General features: G+C 37.9%; 1 protein-coding gene across 1 annotated transcript in view; it reads left to right on the forward strand.

Annotated features, from left to right (window-relative positions):
* CD2AP (CD2 associated protein) overlaps nucleotides 1–20,245 on the forward strand; it is a 144,491-nt gene that overhangs the window by 46,952 nt on the left and 77,294 nt on the right. The window contains exons 2-3 of the mRNA XM_062186244.1: nucleotides 5,766–5,926; nucleotides 15,566–15,719. Of these exons, the coding sequence (XP_062042228.1) occupies nucleotides 5,766–5,926; nucleotides 15,566–15,719 (315 nt within the window). The remainder of the gene's footprint in view (nucleotides 1–5,765; nucleotides 5,927–15,565; nucleotides 15,720–20,245) is intronic.

A 20,245-nucleotide genomic window follows, 5' to 3' on the forward strand; every position in this document is an offset into this window, starting at 1 on the left:
GTAGGTTCTGGATGTTAACCGTTTATCAGTTATATAGTTTGCAAATATTTTCTCCCATTCTGTCAATTGCCTCTTCACTTTGCTGAGTGTTTCATTTGCAGTGTAGAAGCTTCTCAATTTGTTGTAATCCCATTTGTCAATTTTGTCTTTAATTGCTTGTGCTTCTGGATTTTTTTTTTTTGTAAGATTTAATTATTTATTTGAGAGAGTTACACAGAGAGAAAGGGAGAGGCAGAGAAAGAGAGAGGTCTTCCATTGGCTGGTTCACTCCCCAATTGGCCACAATGGCCTGAGCTGTGCTAATGCAAAGCCAGGAGCCAGGAGCTTCTTCTGGGTCTCCCACATGGGTGCAGGGGCTAAGGACTTGGGCCATCTCGTACTGCTTTCCCAGGCCACAGCAGAGAGCTGGATTGGAAGTGGAGCAGGTGGGACTTGAATCTGCACTCATATGGAATGTTGGCACTGCAGGCTGCAGCTTTACCTGCTATGCCACTGCGCCAGCCCTGCCTCTGGGGTCTTTTCCTAGAAGTCTTTGCTTATGGCAGTGTCTTGCAGAGTTTCCCCAATATTCTCTAGAAGTTTGATGGTATTGGGTCTTAAATTTAGGTCTTTGATCCATTTTGAGTGGTTTTTTGTGTAAGGTGTTAAGCATGGGCCTAGTTTCAAACTTCTGCATGTAGAGATCTAGCTTTCGCAGGACCATTTGTTGAAGAGACTCCTTGCTCCAAGGATTGATTTTAGCTCCTTTGTCAAAGATAAGTTGGTTGTAGAGATATGGATTGATTTCTGGAGTTTTTCTTTCCATTGGTCTACAAGTCTGTTTTTGTGCCAGTACCAGGCTGTTTTATTATAAATGGCCCACAGTATGTCTTGAAATCAGATATTGTGATGCCTCTGGCCTTTTTTTTTTTTTTTTTTTTTTTTTTTTTTTTTTTTTTTTTTTTTTTGCTATCGTTGTATAAGATTGCTTTAGCTATTTGGGGTTTTTTGTGTTTTCATATGAATTTTAGCAGCATTTTTTTCTAGATCTGTGAAGAATACCTTTGATATTTTGATTGGGATTACATTGAATCTGTAAATTGCTTTGGTAGTTTGGGCATTTTGATGATGTTGATTCTTCCAATTCATGAATATGGAGGATTCTTCCATTCTTTTAATGTTTTGTTCTATTTCATTCTTTAATGTTTTATAATTTTCATCATAGAGATCTTTGACTTCCTTGGTTGAATTTATTCCAAGGTATTTCATTCTTTTTGGAGCTATTGTGAATGCAACTGATTGTGAAGGTTCTTTCTCAACTATGACATTATCTATATATACAAAGGCTATTGATTTTTCAATATTGATTTTATATCCTGTCACTTTTCCAAACTCTTTTATGAATTCCAATAGTCTCTCAATGGAGCCTTTTGGGTCTCCTGTATATAGAATCATGTCATCTGCAAATAGAATTAGTTAGATTTCTTCCTTTCCAATTTGTATCCCTTTGATTTCTTGTTTTGCCCAATGGCTAAAACTTCCAGGAGTATATGGACTATATTGAATAGCAATGGTGAAAGTGGGCATCCTTGTCTGGTTCTAGATCTTAGTGAAAATGCTACCAACTTTTCCCCATTCAAAAGGATGCTGGCCATTTGTCATAAATTGCCTTGATTGTGTTGAGGAATGTTCCTTCTCTACCCCATTTGCTTAAGGTATTCATCATGAAAGGATGTTGTAATTTTTCAAATGCTTTCTCTGCATCTATTGAGATTCTCTTTGTTTTTTTCTTCTTCAGTTTGTTAATGTAATGTCTCACCTTTATTGATTTGTGAATGTTGAACGACCCCTGCATTCCAGGGTTAAATCCCCCTTGGTCCGGGTGAATCTTTCTGATGTGTTGTTGGATTCAATTAGCTAATATTTTGTTGAGGATTTTTGCATCTATGTTCTTTAGAGATATTAGTCTATAGTTCTCTTTTTCTGATGTATCTTTTTTCTGGCTTAGGAATCAAGGTGATGAAGGCTTCATAGAAAGAGTTTGGGAGGATTTCCTCCCTTTCAATTATTTTGAATAGTTTGAGAAAAATTAGAGTTAGTTCTTTTTTAAATGTTTGGTAGAATTCACCAATGAAGCTGTCCTGTCCTGGGCTTTTCTTTATTGACAGTGTCTTTATTACTGATTCAGTTTCCATGTTGGTTATTGGTCTGTTCATGTTTTCTGTGTCTTCATGATTCAATTTTGGTAGATTGTATCTGTCAAGGAATCTATCCATATTTTCTAGGTTTCCCAATTTGTTGGCAAACAGCTCTTTGTAGTAATTCCTGATGATCCTTTTTATTTCTGTGGTATCTGTTGTTACATTTCCTTTTTCATCTCTGATTTTATTGATTTGAGACTTTTCCCTCTTTTTTTTTTTTTTTTTTTTGATTAGTTGGGCCAGTGGTATATAAATTTTGTTTATTTTTTCAAGAAACCAGCTCTTCATTTCACTGATCTTTTATATAGTTTTTTTTGGGGGGGTTTCAATTTTATTTATTTTTTTACTCCTACTATTTTGGGGTCTGGTTTGTTATTTTTCTAGGTCCTTGAAATGCATTGATAGCTCATTTATTTGGTACCTTTCCAGTTTCTTCATGTAGACACCGATTGCTATAAACTTCCATCTTAACATTGCTTTTGCTGTATCCCATAAGTTTTAATATGTTGTATTATTGTCTTCATTGTTTCCAGAGATTTTTTTATTTTTCTTTTGATTTTTTTCTATGACCCACTGTTCATTCAGGAACATGTTGTTCCATCTCCATGTGTTTGCATATGATTTAGAGATCCTTTAGTTTTTGATTTCCATCTTCATCCCTTGTTGTCAGAGAAGATTTATGGTATGATTTCCATTTTTTTGAATTTGCTGACACTTGCTTTATGGCCTAGCACATATAATCTATCCTAGATAAAGTTTCAAGCACTGATTAGAATAACGTGTATTCTGCCACTGTGGGATCAAAAGTTCTGTAGATATATGTTAGGTACATTTGGTCCATAGTGTTGATTAGCTCTGTTGTTTCTTTGTTAATTTTCAGTCTAGTTGATCTCTCCATTGATGAGAGTGGGTTGTTGAAGTCCCTATAACTATTGTATTAAAGTCTATGTCTCCTTTTAGATCCATTAACATTTCTTTTAAATAACCAGGTGCACTTTAATTGAGTGTGTATACATTTATTATAGTCATATTTTCCTGTTGAATTTGTCCCTTAATCATTACATAGTGACATCATGACACAATTTTTGTGTCAAAGTCTATTTTGTCTGTTATTAGGATGACAGCACCTGCTCTTTTTTGCTTTTTGTTAGCATTGAATTTCTTTCCATTCTTCAGGAACTCCTGAGACCCGTATGATGAGTCATTTGATAGTTTCCCATAAATATACAACACTGTTTTTAAGTTTTATATTTTCTTCTTTTATTTCCAAAGATTTGTCTTGTAGTTCGGATATTTTTTATTCTTTCTCGCCAAGTCTGTTCATAAGGCTTTCCACCACATTTTTTATTTGATCTACTGAATAGTTTATTTCTAATATTTCATTTTGATTTATCTTTAAAATCTCAATTTCATGGGAAAAATGTTCATTCATGTCATGTATGGTTTTCTTTAGTTCATGAATTTTCTTCTGATTGCTTTGGAGTAATGCTATGATCAATTTTTTGAATTCTGTTTCTGTCATTTCCTCAATTTCTTCACCTTCACATTCTAATATTGAAATATTGTGTTCGTTTGGCAGGTTCATGGTGTCTTCTTTATTGTTTCTTCAATATCTGTTTGTTTTTAGGCATTTGTGGAGTTGATTTTGATTTTTTTCCTCTGATGGTGTTTATCTTGCAGGTATGCCTCTGAGGCTTAATGAATGTCTGCACTTTCAGTGAATACTAAGAAGTATGCGGTGGGTGTTGCCATTGCTTGGGGTGGGGCAAGTATTCAGGGTAACACCTAAGAAGGGAATGGTAGACCTCAATGCATGGGTGTTAGTCCCCAGTGTATTCTGTGCCAAACTGTATGAACTGCACAAATGAAATAAATAGCTTTCACTGTGAGCACAGTTCCTGTTGCAATCACTTGCTGTTGGCAACCAAGGAGCTCCAAGCATGTGGATCTACACCCAGTGATCGCCCATAGACCCCGCTACACCTTGCACTTTCTTATGTAAACACTGAGTCCCCACATTCTCAGCATACAAGGCTCCCACAGTCGCTGGGTGCACAGGTTTCTCTCTGCCCTGACAACTTGTCCAGTCAATAGAGAGGCAGATGTTGCCTAAGACAGTACCACTGAGGCATCTTGCTCCTGGGAGGCTGTGGGCCCCTCACTGTCTTATGTGGTTGCCCAGCCACCTCCCAGCCAGGCTAAAAGTCAGTGGGGACTGCAAAGTGTTACCTCTGCTATTATCTCTGGATCACAGATGTACACAATGTTGCTGGCCAAATGTTGCTATTTCCCTACTTGTACTGCTGAGAAGATGGGCCTCTTGTCTCAGCCTGTTGCTTGCATTCACAAATTGTTTTACAGTTCCCACCCAAACCCAAAATGGTGCCTGCCCTTTCAGCCGGGAGTGGGTGCCATTGTCAGGAAGTTGGGCAAGATAAATGTGCCCCCTCTGCTTCCACTGGGTCCATGGTCAACCACTAGCTACTACCAGCCCCCAGGGCTCAAGTATGGACTAAAACCAGGCTCTCCCTCTGGCTATATCACCGTGCGTTGCTACAGTCTGGTCTCACCTCGGTCTCTAAGCTCCTGCTGCTCTGGTTCTTGGCTGCTGCAATTGTGATTGTGTTAACGCTGTGTATCTGTACCTTCCACACAGGTCCATGGCAGTCTTCCTCTTGAAGGATTTCTAGTGCAGACTTCTCTCCATTTCTCTCCTGAGAATGCATTTCCTATACTTTTTTTTTTTAAACTGTTCATCCCTAGCCTAGCCCAGTATGTCATTCCCTAAATCCTCCATCTTGGAATCCACTATTTCACCTTTTGTGTTATTCTGTAATAATATTGACACACATTTAACAGCTTAAAACAGCATAAATTTTTTATCTCATAGTTTCTGAGATTTAAGATTCTAGGACTGGCTAACTGTCCTTGGTAAAGCTGCAGTGAAGATGTTAGCCAGGGTTGTGTTGTAACATGGGGCCTGATTGGATTTGCTTCCAAGCTCATGTGGTTGTTGGCAGCATTCTGTTCCTTTTAGGTTGTTGGATGGAGATCCTGTTTCTTGCTGACTGTCATCCAGAGACCTCTCTCAGTTACTTCTTGGTGGTCTTCTTCACAGGCTAGCTCACAACATAGTGGTTTGGGTCTTCTAAGCCAGCAAGGGAGAATATTTCCTTAGCAAAATGAGTATTACAGTTATATACAGTTGATCATTTCATCATATTCTGTTGGTTAAGTCTGTCACAGGTCACATCCACACTCAAGGAGAGTTAGATATGAATACCATAGGGAGGGAGGCAATCATGAGGATCATCTCAGAATGTTTGCTCCACAAAAATGAGTATATCTGATTGTAAAAATGTCTAATGGCATGAATTATGTAGTGCATTTCTTTTGAGGCTTCCACATAAAAGCTGTGCCATGCTCTATACTAAGGTAATCAAGAATTTTGTTGATATAGCCAAAAACTTACAAGCTTTGATGATGTCTATATTATGATTGCTATTAGAGTCTCTTATGTTTATTAATATGGTGTATAGTGTTTTGTAAATTAGATTTTAGATTCTTTCTTTTTCTTTTTTTAAGTTGACTATATTGTGGAGTATGACTATGATGCTGTCCATGATGATGAATTAACTATTCGAGTTGGGGAAATCATCAGAAATGTGAAAAAACTACAGGAGGAAGGATGGCTAGAAGGAGAACTAAATGGGAAAAGAGGAATGTTCCCTGATAATTTTGTTAAGGTAAGTATTTTTGGTTAACTTTGTAGCTGTTGCTTTATTGAATTTCTTCTTTCACTGTTAAGAAATATATATTTTTTAAGATTTTATTTATTTGAGAGTTAGAGTTATAGACAGTGAGAGCAGAGAAAGAGAGAAAGGTCTTTCTTCTGTTGGTTCACTCCCCAAATGGCTGCAACCGCCAGAGCTGCACTGATCCAAAGCCAGGAGCCAGGTGCATCTTCCTAGTCTCCCATCTGGGTGCAGGGGCCCAAGGACTTGGGCCATCTTCTACTGCTTTCAAAGGCCATAGCAGAGAGCTGGATTAGAAGTGGAGCAGCTGGGACTAGAACCGGCGCCCATATGGGATGCCAGTGCCACAGGCAGAGAATTAACTTACTGTGCCATGGTGCCAGCCCCAGAAATACATATGTTTTAAAAATATGTTTTATATAAATTTTATATAGTGGAATTTAAGAAAATAGTTCCAAGGATGTGCTTCTATTTGATATCATTGTGCTATGTTTCCTGCTGAATAGTACCATGTATATGTGTGTTTATGTATGTTATGTGTGTATGTTTCTGTTTTCCTAGCTTTTAAAATAAATAGTAGTTTGCATTTGGGTGGCATTTGGGGCATTCTGTAATTTATGAATTAGTTTTTTGCATATACATTATCATTTGAACTTCATGAGGTAGGTAGTTAACAGGAAATAGCTCCTTTTTAAATATAGTGACATTTAATTGATATACCCAAAGTTCAGTGACTAATAAGACAAAAATCTGAACTGAGGTCTTGGACACTCCCTTACAGATGTCCTCATTGTATTTTTGTTTTGTTTTGTTTTGTTTTTGATTTTATAGTCCCTTGTGGAATATATTGGATCCCATTTTTTGTGTTTTGGCATTGCCACTGTACCTATACTCTTCGGTTACCACCAGGATTTTTTTTTTTTTTTTAAGATTTATTTATTTATTTGAAAACCAGAGTTACGGAGAGGCAGAGGCAGAGAGAGAGGTCTTCCATCTGCTGGTTCACTCTGAAGGTGGCTGCAATGGCCGGAGCTGGGTCTATTTGAAGCCAGGAGTCAGGAGCTTCTCCCGGATTTCCCTCATGGGTACAGGGCCCAAGGACTTGGGCCATCCTCAACTGCTTTCCCAGGCCATAGCAGAGAGCTGAATCTGGAAGTGGAGCAGCTGGGACTCAAACTGGCACCCAAATGGGATGCCAGCACTGCAGGAGGCAACTTTACCTGCTAAGCCACAGTGCCAGCCCCCTGAGCATTTCTTTTTTTAGGAAATATTTCAGTCACCTGTGCCAGAAAATAATACTCAAGTTTCTTTAATCTCTTACAAACTAATAAAATTATCAATAGTTTAGAGAATAAAAAAAGTAAAGAATATCTGTATATTTACATATCACTTAATAGTTTTTTTCTGTAAATTTTCCTGTATCTAGCCACATACACTTGCCTCACTAGATTATGATTATGAATTATTCTGGGAAAGCTAATGCATGTATCTCATTAGCTTTTCCAGCTTGCAGTTAGTAGAATACCTACTTAGAATGAATGTTTAGTTAATATTTGTTCCTTGAATAAATTTGTATTTGTTTTAATTGTGGTTTTACATCCAAATATGAACATGTACTTTGTTAATTGATTTCCTATGAAGATGAAGTAACTGTAGTTTATCAAACTATATAGTGTATATCTCTTGAAACAACTGTGAAAAGCTGTGAGAGGAAATTGAACTTATGTAGGCAGGTCACTTTTGTTTTATAAAGTGAATTTTTTTTATAACTTATAGTGGAGTATAAAATAGATATCAAAGGATTTGAAGTCAGACTAACTGGATTTAAATGTAGTCAGATTTCAGCTTTGTTCTTTACTGGCATTGTGATATTGGGAAAATCATATAATTTCCTTTCCATTTTCAAATTGTGTGTTAGTGGACTATGGTAAGCCATAACATTGAACTCCCCTCTTGTTTTGTTTGCTTATTTAAAGGAAAGTATCTTTTCAGAGAAAATTTTTAGCAGTAATGAAGCACTTATGTAAAAAAAAAATAAGTTAAAAGTTAAGTAAAGTATTTATATGGTTCTCTTGATTGTGAACTGGTATATGCTTTTGCTAGTAGGGATTTTCTATCATGGGACTTCATTTTGAAAATATATTTTACTTTCCTATTCATATTTTAGTACTAGAACTTGGAGGTTAATAAAATACCTACTAATCGAGGCTGTAGGTAATTATGAGTATGCTAGGTAATAGAAGGAAACTTAATCTGGGTTTAAAGATTAACCACAGGGTACTGAATTAAAGTTGGAGACATCAGTGTGAACTCTTCTTTTAAAAATGTGCAGGTAAATACAGGAATAATTATTCATAGTGTTCTTTAAAATTTTTTTTGGAAAATTGGATTAGAAGATATGCCTATTTGGGAGTAGAATTATTTTTGAAACCTCTACAGTTTTTATATAATATGCATTTTCTAATAATTTTTTTGAAAACCCCTTACATGCATAGACTTAAATTTTTTGCATCAAAATAAACTCATATTTTAATTAAAATTACATGTCTAAATAAGATCGGAGTCGGCAAACTCAGAAGGCTTCCATAGCCTTGGCAACTCATGACAAGAGCCTAGGGAGATTACTGACGCCATAAACAAGAGTGTCAATTTGTTAAGTCAACAACAGGAGTCACTGTGCACTTACTCCCCATGTAGGATCTCTGTCCTTGATGTGTTGTTCAATGTGAATTAATGCTATAACTAGTACTGAAACAGTATTTTTACACTTTATGTTCTGTGTGGGTGCAAACTGATGAAATCTTTACTTAATATATACTGAATTGATCTTCTGTATATAAAGAGAATTGAAAATGAATCTTGATGTGAATGGAATGGGAGAGGGAGTGGGAGAGGGGAGGGGTGTGAGTGGGAGGGAAGTTATGGGGGGGTAAAAAGTCAATGTCATCCATAAGCTGTACTTTGGAAATTTATATTTATTAAATAAAAGTTAAAAAATTAATTAAAATTACATGGACTTTCTGAAGTGCTCTCATATTTATGTGTGTTTGTTTTGATTAGTATATACAATATACTCCTCAGCTCTTATTGATAGGAGGCTCCACAGTCAGTGACATCACAGTAGCCATGAGTGTACCCATAGCACAGATCTTGATTTCTAAATATTTTCCATAAAAGGAAGTCAGGCTCTTTGGAGCAATAAGTAGTTCTATCTCTGGGGCAAGGAAGATGATGAGATGAGTCTGGAGTATCTTATAGTGCCAGAACATTTAAAAGAAAAAAAAAATAAGAAAGAAAAAAATAGGACAGACCCACGTGAAAGGGACGTAAATTTGGAACAGTTTGAGCAAAGTAATCTGGTATTTGGTTATTACTCAAAGTATAACATAAGTACACTGGTATACATGAATCCATGCATACATAAATGATTGAGTAAATGAACAGAGAAGAATGGACGAATCTTGGAGATTACAAATACTACTTTTAGAAAGTTATATTTCCTCGAGCCGGCGCTGCGGCTCAGTAGGCTAATACTCTGCCTTGCGGCGCCGGCACACCGGGTTCTAGTCCCGGTCGGGGCACCGATCCTGTCCCGGTTGCCCCTCTTCCAGGCCAGCTCTCTGCTGTGGCCAGGGAGTGCAGTGGAGGATGGCCCAAGTTCTTGGGCCCTGCACCCCATGGGAGACCAGGATAAGCACCTGGCTCCTGCCATCAGAACAGCGCGGTGCGCGCCAGCCGCAGCACACCAGCTGCAGCGGCCATTGGAGGGTGAACCAACGGCAAAGGAAGACCTTTCTCTCTGTCTCCCTCTACTGTCCACTATGCCTGTCAAAAATAAAAAAAATTAAAAAAAAAAAAGTTATATTTCCTCATATCTCCTCCTCTTTCAGAAGCTTCCCTCAGTCGTTGGCTGGACTAAAGGAAATGTAGAAAGGGAAAAGTTGTAATTTTATAATGGAGAAACCCCATAAAATCTATCTTTACCAAATGATCAGTGTTGATGTCTACCAGTGATAAGCTTTGTTGAAATTACGTATCCCCTTTATCTCTGAGGTATTCTCCTAAACCCTTAATGTGGTCTCAACATGAGAAAAACCTCAGGGGCTGGCATTGTCGTGTATAAGGTAAAACTGTCACCTACAATGCCAGCATCCCATATGGGCACTGGTTCAAGTCCCTACCGGTTCACTTCCAATCCAGCTCCCTGCTAATGCACCTGAGAAAGCAGCAGAGCGTGGTCCAAGTAGGTGGGCTTCTGTACCCATGTTGGAGACCTGGGTGAAGTTCCTGGCTTTGGCCTGGTCCAGTCCCAGCTGTTGTGGGTATTTGGAGAGTGAACCAGCAGATGGAAGATTCCCTCTCTCCCTCTCCCTCTCCCCCTCTCCCCCTCTCTTCCTCTCCCCCTCTCCCTCTTTCTCCCACCTCTCCCCCTCTCCCCGTTTCTCCCACTTTCTCCCCCACTCCCCCACTCCTCCTCTCCCTGTCTCCCTCACTCCCTTTCCCTCTCCCCCTCTCCCCTTCTCTCCCTCTCCCCCTTTCCCTCCTCTCTCCCTCTGCCTCACTCCCTCTCCCCCTTTGCCCCACTCTTTCCCTCTATGCCTCTCCCCCACTCTCTTTCCCTCTCCCCCACTCTCTCCCCCTCTCCTCCACTCTCTCTCTCTCCCCCACTCTCTCTCCCTCTCCCCCTCTCCCCCACTCCCCCTCTCCCACACTCTCCCCCACTTCCCCTCTCCACCCTCCCCCACTCTTTCCCTCTCCCCCACTTCCCCTCTCCCCCACTCTCCCTATCCCTCCACAAGAGTGACAGTTGGTTTAATTTGTAGTAGAATAAAGAGCTGAAGGGTCTTAGAAGTTGCAGTATACTCATTAAGAGCTATGTATGCCTGTTTTGAAATTGTAGTGTAGATGTATCTATAAAGAATTAGACTATAAATTTCTTGTATCCCAGAGATCCTATAGTATTTTCAAAATGTACAAAGAGGGATTAGGAGAAGATCATGTTTGGTTTGAGAGCAGGAAAGGAAAATTAGTTCAGAGTGAAAGGGAATTTGACAGCAAGGTAGTCTGCCCTTTCAGATCTTTTTTTGAAGAGATGAATTTCATATGAAGTAGGTTTCTTTATTTCCATTGGAAACAGTATGCTACAATGAGTGAATTTGTAGACTAGTTTTAAGAAGCTGCTTGGTAGAAGAAAGGGATGGCATCTGATGTGTATGGTTCCTGGGAATGAGGCATGGAAGTAGCTATAAGCCTGTGGTATCAACTATACCAGAAATTACTTGGATTAAAGCAGGGGAGCACCTACAAGCTAGCTGTTTTTCTCTTAGCAGAGAAAGTATTGGGCACTATATCAGGGATTAACACCTTGATTTCTTTGAGTATTTTTGAAAGTGCCAAGGTTAGTTTTCTACACAGTGTTATAGGAGCTCAGTATCAAAAGATAATTGAGTTCAATAGTAAAATAAAGTTATTTTATTTCATTCTGTGTTCTTTAGTTCATAGCTCTAGACATATTTCATTGCTAGCTAAGTTTTTGAGTGACATAATTTTTTAAAAGTGTATGTTGTGATATTGTATATTGCTTTGTTTTGTTACTTAGTATGATTCAGAACTCATTCTATTATAGATACAACCATCCTTTGGTATCTGAGGGGATGAGCTTCAGTACCCTCACGAATACCAAAATCTGTGATAACGTCTGTCCGTTATATGAAATAGTTTATATGCCAGTACTACACCATCAAATTTTAATGATACACCTATTGAATTTTCATCCTCAAAAAAGGTTAAAGCTTTAGACATAAAGTCTCTTGGAATCAGTAGCAAAACATGTCTCCTCTATCTTTTTTTGTGCTGGAGTAGGGAATCGAAGAGGGGTCATAGGGAACAGAAATAGAACTGCATGCTTGTGTGCAGTTGTGTGTCTGTGAAATTACTGATAGGAACAGAATTGAAATAGAAATTAAATGTTTTGGATAAAGCTTAGTTCCTTCTTTCCCACTTTAAAAATTTGCCTCAGGTCCTCTTAGCATTCCTTTTCTTTATCATCTGTTTTTTAAAAAAAGGTTTCATTTTTTTTAAAGAGTACCTTTAGTTATACAGCAAAACTGAACAGAAAGTACAGAGTTCCAATATGATCTCTTATGTCTCTCCCTTTTACACACACACACACACACACCTACATCCTCCTCAACTGTTAGCATTTCACACTAGAGAGGTAAACTTTGTTAAATCAGTAGCCTACACTAACTCATTATTGTCACCCAAAGTCCATAGTAGGGTTCCTTCTTACTGTTGTATATCTTATGGATTTTAATAACTATTATAATACCAGCGTCTTTCACTTAAATAATACATATTTAAGTTTCTCCCAGGTCTTTCCATGGTTTGGTTCCTCATTTCTTTTTAGGAGTGATTAATATTCCATTGTCTGGGTGTACCGTGGTTTGTTTAATTCATTCCCCTATTGAAAGCCATCTTGGTTGCTTCCAGATTTTCACATTATGAGTAAAACTGTTTAAAACATCCTTATAAAGGTATTTTTGTGGCTTAAAGTTTGCCGCTAATTTGGGTAAATGCTAAAGAGTACAATTGCTTAGTCATTTGGTAAGACTATGTTTAGTTTTATATAAAAACTGCCAGAAGATACAATTGTTGTTAATACATTAGTGTCTTAATATCTGGTGATTCTTTCCTTAGCATAATTTTTTCAAAGACTTATTTATTTTATTTGAAAGAGTTACACAGAGAGAGGAGAGGTAGAGAGAGTGAGAGAGAGGTCTTCCATGTGATGGTTCATTCCCCAGTTGGCTACAACGGCCAGAGCTGTGCTGATCCAAAGCCAGGAGCCAGGAGTTTCTTCCAGGTCTCCCACGAGGGTGCAGGGGCCCAAGAACTTAGGCCATCTTCCACTGCTTTCCCAGGCCATAGCAGAGAGATGGATCGGAAGTAGAGCAGCCAGGTCTTGAACTGGCACCTGTATGGGATGCTGGCGCTTCAGGCCAGGACGTTAACCTGCTGCGCCACAGTGTTGGTCCCTCTTAGCGTAATTTAACTTTGCAACCTAAAATATTATAGGTACTTTACAGTACATTTATAAAACTAGCAAATTGTCAGGTCTCAGGTACTATATTGGAAAAATGTTTTATCAATATCCTTTTCACAAGGTATTTTTGATAAAGTACTTCTGTAACCATAAGAATTTGTCAACTTGAGATCTGAGTATTCTATTGTAAGGTATAAGTTTAAGAAAAGTACAAGTCTACAAAATTTTAAATTTTTTGTATCAAAGTGAATTCCATTTTCCCATGAACTTCAAAAGCTTAATTATTTAAGAGGCAGAGAGAGTAAGTACTCTAGCTCCCAACTGCTGGTTTGCTCTTCAAATGCCTACAATGACAAAGGCTAGGACTGGCCAAAGTCAGGAGTTAGAAACTCAACCCAGGTCTATCATATGAGTTATAGGGCTCTGGTTTGGTCATGTGTTTTTTGAATTCGTGATTAGTTTTGGCTAACAGGAAATTATTAATTTTAGTATCAAATATGTGAGGTAGGTATCCAGTTTAATTTCTAACTCATGAAACACTTGTAGTAAGTATTTCTGTTTTTAAAGATTTATTTATTTTGAAAGAGTGATAGAAAGGGGAGACAGATCTTCCACCCGCTGGTTCAAATGTCCACAAAGGCTAGGACTGGTCCAGGCTGAAGGTGAGAGCCTGAAACTTTATCTGGTCTCCTACATGGTGGAAGAGGCCAAAGGTGGGCCATCTGCTGCTGCTTTCCCAGGTGCATTGGCAGGGAGCTGAATCAGAAGCAGAGCAGGCTGAACTAAAAACTGTGCCCTAGTATGGGATGCTAGTGTTGTAGATGATTGCTTAACCTCCTGTGCCACAATCACGCCGGACCCAGCACCATGTATTTTAGAATCTCTACCTTTCCTCATTTTTTCTCTTATAAATTAGGTTTGTTTCTGGTCTCTCTATCCATTTTGTTTCATTTATCAGTATGTCTGTTTTTATCCTAGTACCACACTAATTTATTGTGTCATGATAGCGTTCTTTGTATCTTGGTTAAAAACAGTCCCCCGAAATTATTTTGGTTGTTGTTGGCCTTTTGTTGTATGTAGAACAAATTTAGAATCAGCTTATTAAATTACTTATTCAGACCTTTGAAATACAGATATTTGTTGGAATTGCACTGCATAGGTATATCAGTTTTAGAGAGCATTAATATCCTTAAAAATATTTATTTGAAAGGCAGAGAGATGAACACAGAGAGAGAGAGAGAGAGAGAGTGAGAGAGAGCTCATCCATTCATTGGTTTTTACTCCCCAAGTGCTTCAATAGATGAGGCTAGGCTGAGCCAAAGCCAGGAAGAAACTCAATCCAGGTCTCTCACATGAATGACAGGAACCCGATCACTTAAACTATCACCTCTGCCTTCCAGGGTCTGCATTAGTAGGAAGCCAGAGTTAGGAACCAGGACTGGATATTGAACCCAGACACTCAGATATGTGGCATAGGCATCTTTTTTAAAAAGCATATTCAGTTTTTTATTTATTTATTTATTTATTTATTTATTTATTTATTTTTTTATTTTAAAGGCAGAGACAGACTGACAGGGAGACAGCTGGAGAGAGACCTTTCATCAAATGGTATATTCCTCAAATATCCATTAACAGTCAAGGCTGGACCAAGCCAAAGCCAGGATCTCAGACTCCCACATATATGGCAATGACCCAAGTACTTGAGTCTTTATCTGCTGCCTCCCAGAGTGTACATTAGCAGGAAGCTGGATCTTAAATGAAATAGTTGGGACTTAACCAGGCATTGCAGTGTGGAATATGAGCATTCCAAGTTATGACTTAACTGCTGCACCACACATACTCCACTGGGCATAGGCATCTTAACTGATAACCTGTAGACCAAATATCTACCCTGAGAATTGAACTGAACATGGTGTTACTTTCTTTTTATTTATCTTCTTTGATATTTTTTATTTAGATTTCTAACGATTTCCAACTAACAATATCTGAACAGTGTCTGTTTTTATAAGACCTGTGACCTATGAGCTTTACGGATGTTTGGAAAAAATAATATTTCATGATATGTAAAAATTATATGAAGTTAAATTTTAGTGTCCATAAAGTTTTATTGGAAAGTATTTGTGCTTTTTGCTCTCTACAGATGGCTGAGTTGATTGTTACAAAAGAGATTGTATTGCCTGTACATTGTAAAGTATCTATTATCTAGTACTTTATGGAAATAATTTCACCCTTTCTGAATTAGAATAATTGTTTGTCTTATTGTTTGTCTATGTATAACAGGGTTTCTTTGTATGTTGGGGTAGGATGTGGGGTGGAGTTTCAACCTTTTTTTCCTTAAATTCTGTCTCCGATTCTGGTAACATTTATACACTTACGCTTATTCTGGTAAGTCCTAAACTCATAATGAGTGACTATTGCCAAAATGAGTATTATTCTTCAGATTTATTTGGTCAGAACAAAAGGTTGAAAAGATTGATATAATAATTTATATTCTCATCATTGTTACTGTTTTTTAGCATGTTATATTTCAGAATTTAAATAAAATACAGCTTAATTTATATCTTCATTGATTTCCTGTTTTATAGGAAATTAAAAGAGAGGCAGAATCCAAGGATGACAATTTGCCCATAAAACGGGAAAGACATGGGAATGTAGCAAGTCTTGTACAACGAATAAGCACCTATGGGCTTCCAGCTGGAGGAATTCAGCCACACCCTCAAACCAAAAACATTAAGAAAAGTACGTAAATAGCTCCTTTCCTGCTTAATCAATTCAAAATAGAAGGATATTTTGTGAATATTTATACATCAAGAGAAATTAGTTTAACCTTCTGCCATGACTGCAGTAACTTCCTATTATGCACCTGTTACTAGTTATTGGCCTATGTAGTCATTCCTCATTTTTAATCATGTACAGACAGTAACATAATGATAGTACAGCATGAGTAGCTGGTAACCATTTATAGCAATTATAGAGTACAATATGAAACTTTATTTTCTTAATAATATTATAGACTCTGTTTAACCATTAACACTGTACCTTATCTGTATTTTATATACTGTTTTATTTTTTTGAAGTAGGTTTTTAAAAAGAGATTTTTTTATTTGAAAGGCCAAATGAAAGAGAGAACTTCTATCCACTGATTCACTCCCCAGATAGCTGCAACAGCCAGGTCTGGGCCACACTGAAGCCAGGAACCAGGAACTCCATCCAGATCTCCCATGTGGGTAGCAGGAACTAAAGTACTTGAGCTGTAATCTGCTGCTCCCCAGGAACATTAGCAAAGGGCTGGATCAGGAAGTGCAGTAACTAAGATTTGAACAGGTACTCAGACATGGGATGTGAGCATCCCAAGCGGCAGCTTGACTTACAGTGCCATGCCCATCTTAACTGCATTTTAATATTTTAATCCATTTATTTAGTGGGATACTGAAATATTTGTGATCCTTAGTGATATAGATGCAAAAAAGGTGTTTTTTTCTTCTTTTTTATGTTTATTTCCTTTTACTTGAAAGATAGCCACTTAGAGAGAGATCTTCCATTTGCTAATATACTCCCCAAATGCCAATAACAGTCAAATCTTGCCAGGTTGAAGCCAAGAGCCTAGAAATCTATCTGGGTCTCCCATGTGGATGGCACGGACCCAAGCACTTAGCCAACACATGCTGCTTACTAGGATGAATTATCAGGAAACTGGATCAGAAGTGGAGTAGCTAGAATTTCTCCACACTCCATTATTGGATGTGGTTGTTGCAAGTAGCAGCTTAACCCACTGTGCCACATCACTTGCCCCAGAAATAAAAATTTTGACAGTACTTACTCTTCAGTGGTAAAACATCTAAGCATAAAATTTTCAAGGTTACATTAGCACAACAAGGTGCCCTTTACGGATTCAGAACTCTGAAAATATGTTCAGAAAATAGCTTGGCTTGAATTTAGATATAGATTTGAGTCTGTCGTTTCACCTCAAAAACATCATTTAAACTGTTTAATTTTATTTTGATCCTGGTGGAAAAAGTGGTTAAAAGGAAGGGAATATTGATATTCTTGAGCAACTTCCACTCTTAAGAAAAACTGTTACTAAAAATTATAAAATATTATACATGTTCACAGAAGTATAACATTGTGGAAACCATTAGTACTTTAACATAATAAAAGCTAAAGCTCCTTGAGGTTGAAAACTTATTACTATGGCCAGTTTGATTTAATAAGTAGTAAATGACTATTTAACCACATTAACCTTAGATTAGTATCTTTGAAATTGTGGTATGTATTAAAGTGATAAGAACAGATATTACACTTAATTTTAACCAGAAGACTGAGAAGCGATGAAATTGTGCCCTGTATATCCCTTGTGTTACCAGGTAGTCTATGATTGTTTACATACATTTCCCAAATGATAAATGTAAGGCTATTAATGGATTTTATGGAGAACACCTATATCTCAGTATTTTCCCATCTATACTTTCTATGCCATTTATTGTCTGTAGGACAGAACAAACCATTTGAATGTGTAAACCTCAACTTTCTGTTTTACATTGCTACTTTATTATTTTTATAAAATGAAAACAAATTTTTATGAGATTGAAGCAGATTTTATGACATGAGACAGATCAATTAAGTTTTATTTTTAATGAATGTCCAAACAATATTTAGATATTACCTGGACTATTTTCAGTCTAACTGCCTGAAGGTTATATCAGTACTGCCATTGTTCCTGGAATTTGAAGCTGTTTGTGTGGAGAATGGAGTAGAATAACTGAAGTCTGTATCTTACAGCTGAACTTCTATGTGATATTTCTGTGTTTTGGGAGAAGTTTTAGGAATGGAAAAGTTGTTTATGAGCTCTGCCCATAGCAAATTTTAATTACAACATTTCTTTCAATCTATGGAGCCATAAAAAGATAGATTTCTTTTTTTAAATTTTATTTAAGGTAGACAAATTTCATGAATGTCATATATACATTATATATAGATTTAGGAAAATAGTGATACTTCCCATTCTACCCTCCTTCCCATCCACGCTTGCACCTTTCTTCTTCCTCTTTCTCCTATTCCCGCTCTTAATTTTTATAAAGATCTACTGTCTTGCAGAGTTTCCCCATGTTCTCTACTAATTTGATGGTATCGGGTCACAAATTTAAGTACTTGATCCATTTTGAGTGGATTTTTGTGTACATATAAGGTAGGGGTCTTGTTTCATGTTTCTACATTCAGAGATACAGTTTTCTCAGGACCATTTGTTCAAGGGATTGTCTTTGCAGCAGGGATTGGTTTTAACTCCTTTATCAAAGATAAGTTGGTTGTAGATGTGTGGATTGCTTTCTGTAGTTTGTATTCTGTTTCATTCTTCTACACATCTGTTTTTGTGCTAGCACCAGGCTGTTTTGATTATAACTGCCCTGTAGTATGTCTTGACATCTGGTACTGTGATGCCTCCGGCTTTTTTTGTTATTGTTGTTGTTGTTGTTGTGTAAGATTGCTCTAACTACTTGGGGTATGTTGTGTTTCCATACAAATTTTATTATCTTTTTAAATATTTATTTTTTGTTTAAGATTTATTTATTTTATTTGAAAGTCAGAGTTGCGTAGAGGTAGAGGCAAAGAGAGAGAGAGGGAGAAAGAGGGAGAGAGGAAGGGGGGTTGGTCTTCCATCCTCTGGTTGACTCTCCAGATGGTTGCAACAGCTAGAGCTGCGCTGACCGGAGCCAGGAGCTTCTTCCGGGTCTCCCATGTGGGTGCAGGGGTCCAAGGACTTGGGTCATTTTGTACTACTTTTCCAGACCATAGCAGAGAGCTGGGTTGGAAGTGGAGCAGCCAGGACTAGACCCAGTACCTTATGGGCACTGGCATTGCAGGCGACAGCTTTACCTGCTACACCACAACCCAATATTTATTTTTTAAAGATTTACTTGTTTATTTGCATGACAGAATTTCAGAACAGGAGAGACAGAGAGAAAGATCTTTGATCTGTTGATTCAGTCTCCAAATGGCCACAATGGCAGTAGGTGGGCCAGGAGCTTCTTCCAGGCATCCCACATAGGTTCAGGGGCCTGGGATATCTAGAAGAAATGGGTACACTCTTGGACATATACAACCTACCTAAATTGAGCCACGAAGACATAGACAATCTAAACAGACCAATAATCAAGATGGAAGTTGAATTAGTGATAAAGGCCCTTCCATAGGCCGGCGCTGTGGCTTAACAGGCTAATCCTCCGCCTTGCAGCGCCGGCACACTGGGTTCTAGTCCTGGTTAGGGCGCCGGATTCTATCCCGGTTGCCCCTCTTCCAGGCCAGCTCTCTGCTATGGCCCGGGATGGCAGTGGAGGATGACCCAAGTGCTGCGGCCCTGCACCCGCATGGGAGACCAGGAGAAGCACCTGGCTCCTGGCTTCGGATCAGCGCGATGAGCTGGCCGCAGCGGCCATTGGAGGGTGAACCAATGGCAAAAAGGAAGACCTTTCTCTCTGTCTCTCTCTCTCACTATCCACTCTGCCTGTCCAAAAAAAAAAAAGACCCTTCCAAAAAAGAAACACCCAGGACTGTTTGGCTTTACTGCTGAATTTTACCAGACTTTTACAAAAGAAATAACTCCAATTCTTTCAAGCTATTCAAAACAATTGAAAGGGAGGGAATCCTCCCAGACTCCTTCTATGAAGCTCGTATGACCTTAATTCCCATATCTGAAAAAGGTACAACAGAGAGAACTCACAGACCAATTTCCCTGATGAACATACACACAAAAATTTTCCACAAAATACTATAAATTGAATCCATCAAAACATAAGAAAGATCATTCATCCGGACCAAGTGGAATTCATCCCTGGTATGCAGGGATATTTCAGAATTCACAAATCAATAAATGTGATACCTTACATTAACAAACTGAAAAAAAAATCATACAGTTATGTCAATTGATGCAGAGAGTGCATTTGATAAAATATAGCATCTTTTAATGATGAAAATCTTAAGCAAATTGGGTATAGAAGGAACATTCCTCAACAGAAGGCAATTTATGAAAAACACACGGCCAGCATACTATTGAATGTGGAAAAGTTGGAAGCATTCCCACTAAGATACAGAACAGACAAATATTCCTATTTTTACTATTGCTATTCAGTATAGTACAAATAGTCCTGTATGTTTTAGCCAGAGCCATTGGGCAAGAAAAATAAATCAAACAGATACAAATTGGGAAGGAAGAAGTCAAACTGTCCCTTTTTGCAGATAAATGGTTCTAAATGTATGGGATCCAGAAGTCT

Source organism: Lepus europaeus, chromosome 3 (assembly GCF_033115175.1).
Source record: "Lepus europaeus isolate LE1 chromosome 3, mLepTim1.pri, whole genome shotgun sequence".
Taxonomy (NCBI): Eukaryota; Metazoa; Chordata; class Mammalia; order Lagomorpha; family Leporidae; genus Lepus; species Lepus europaeus.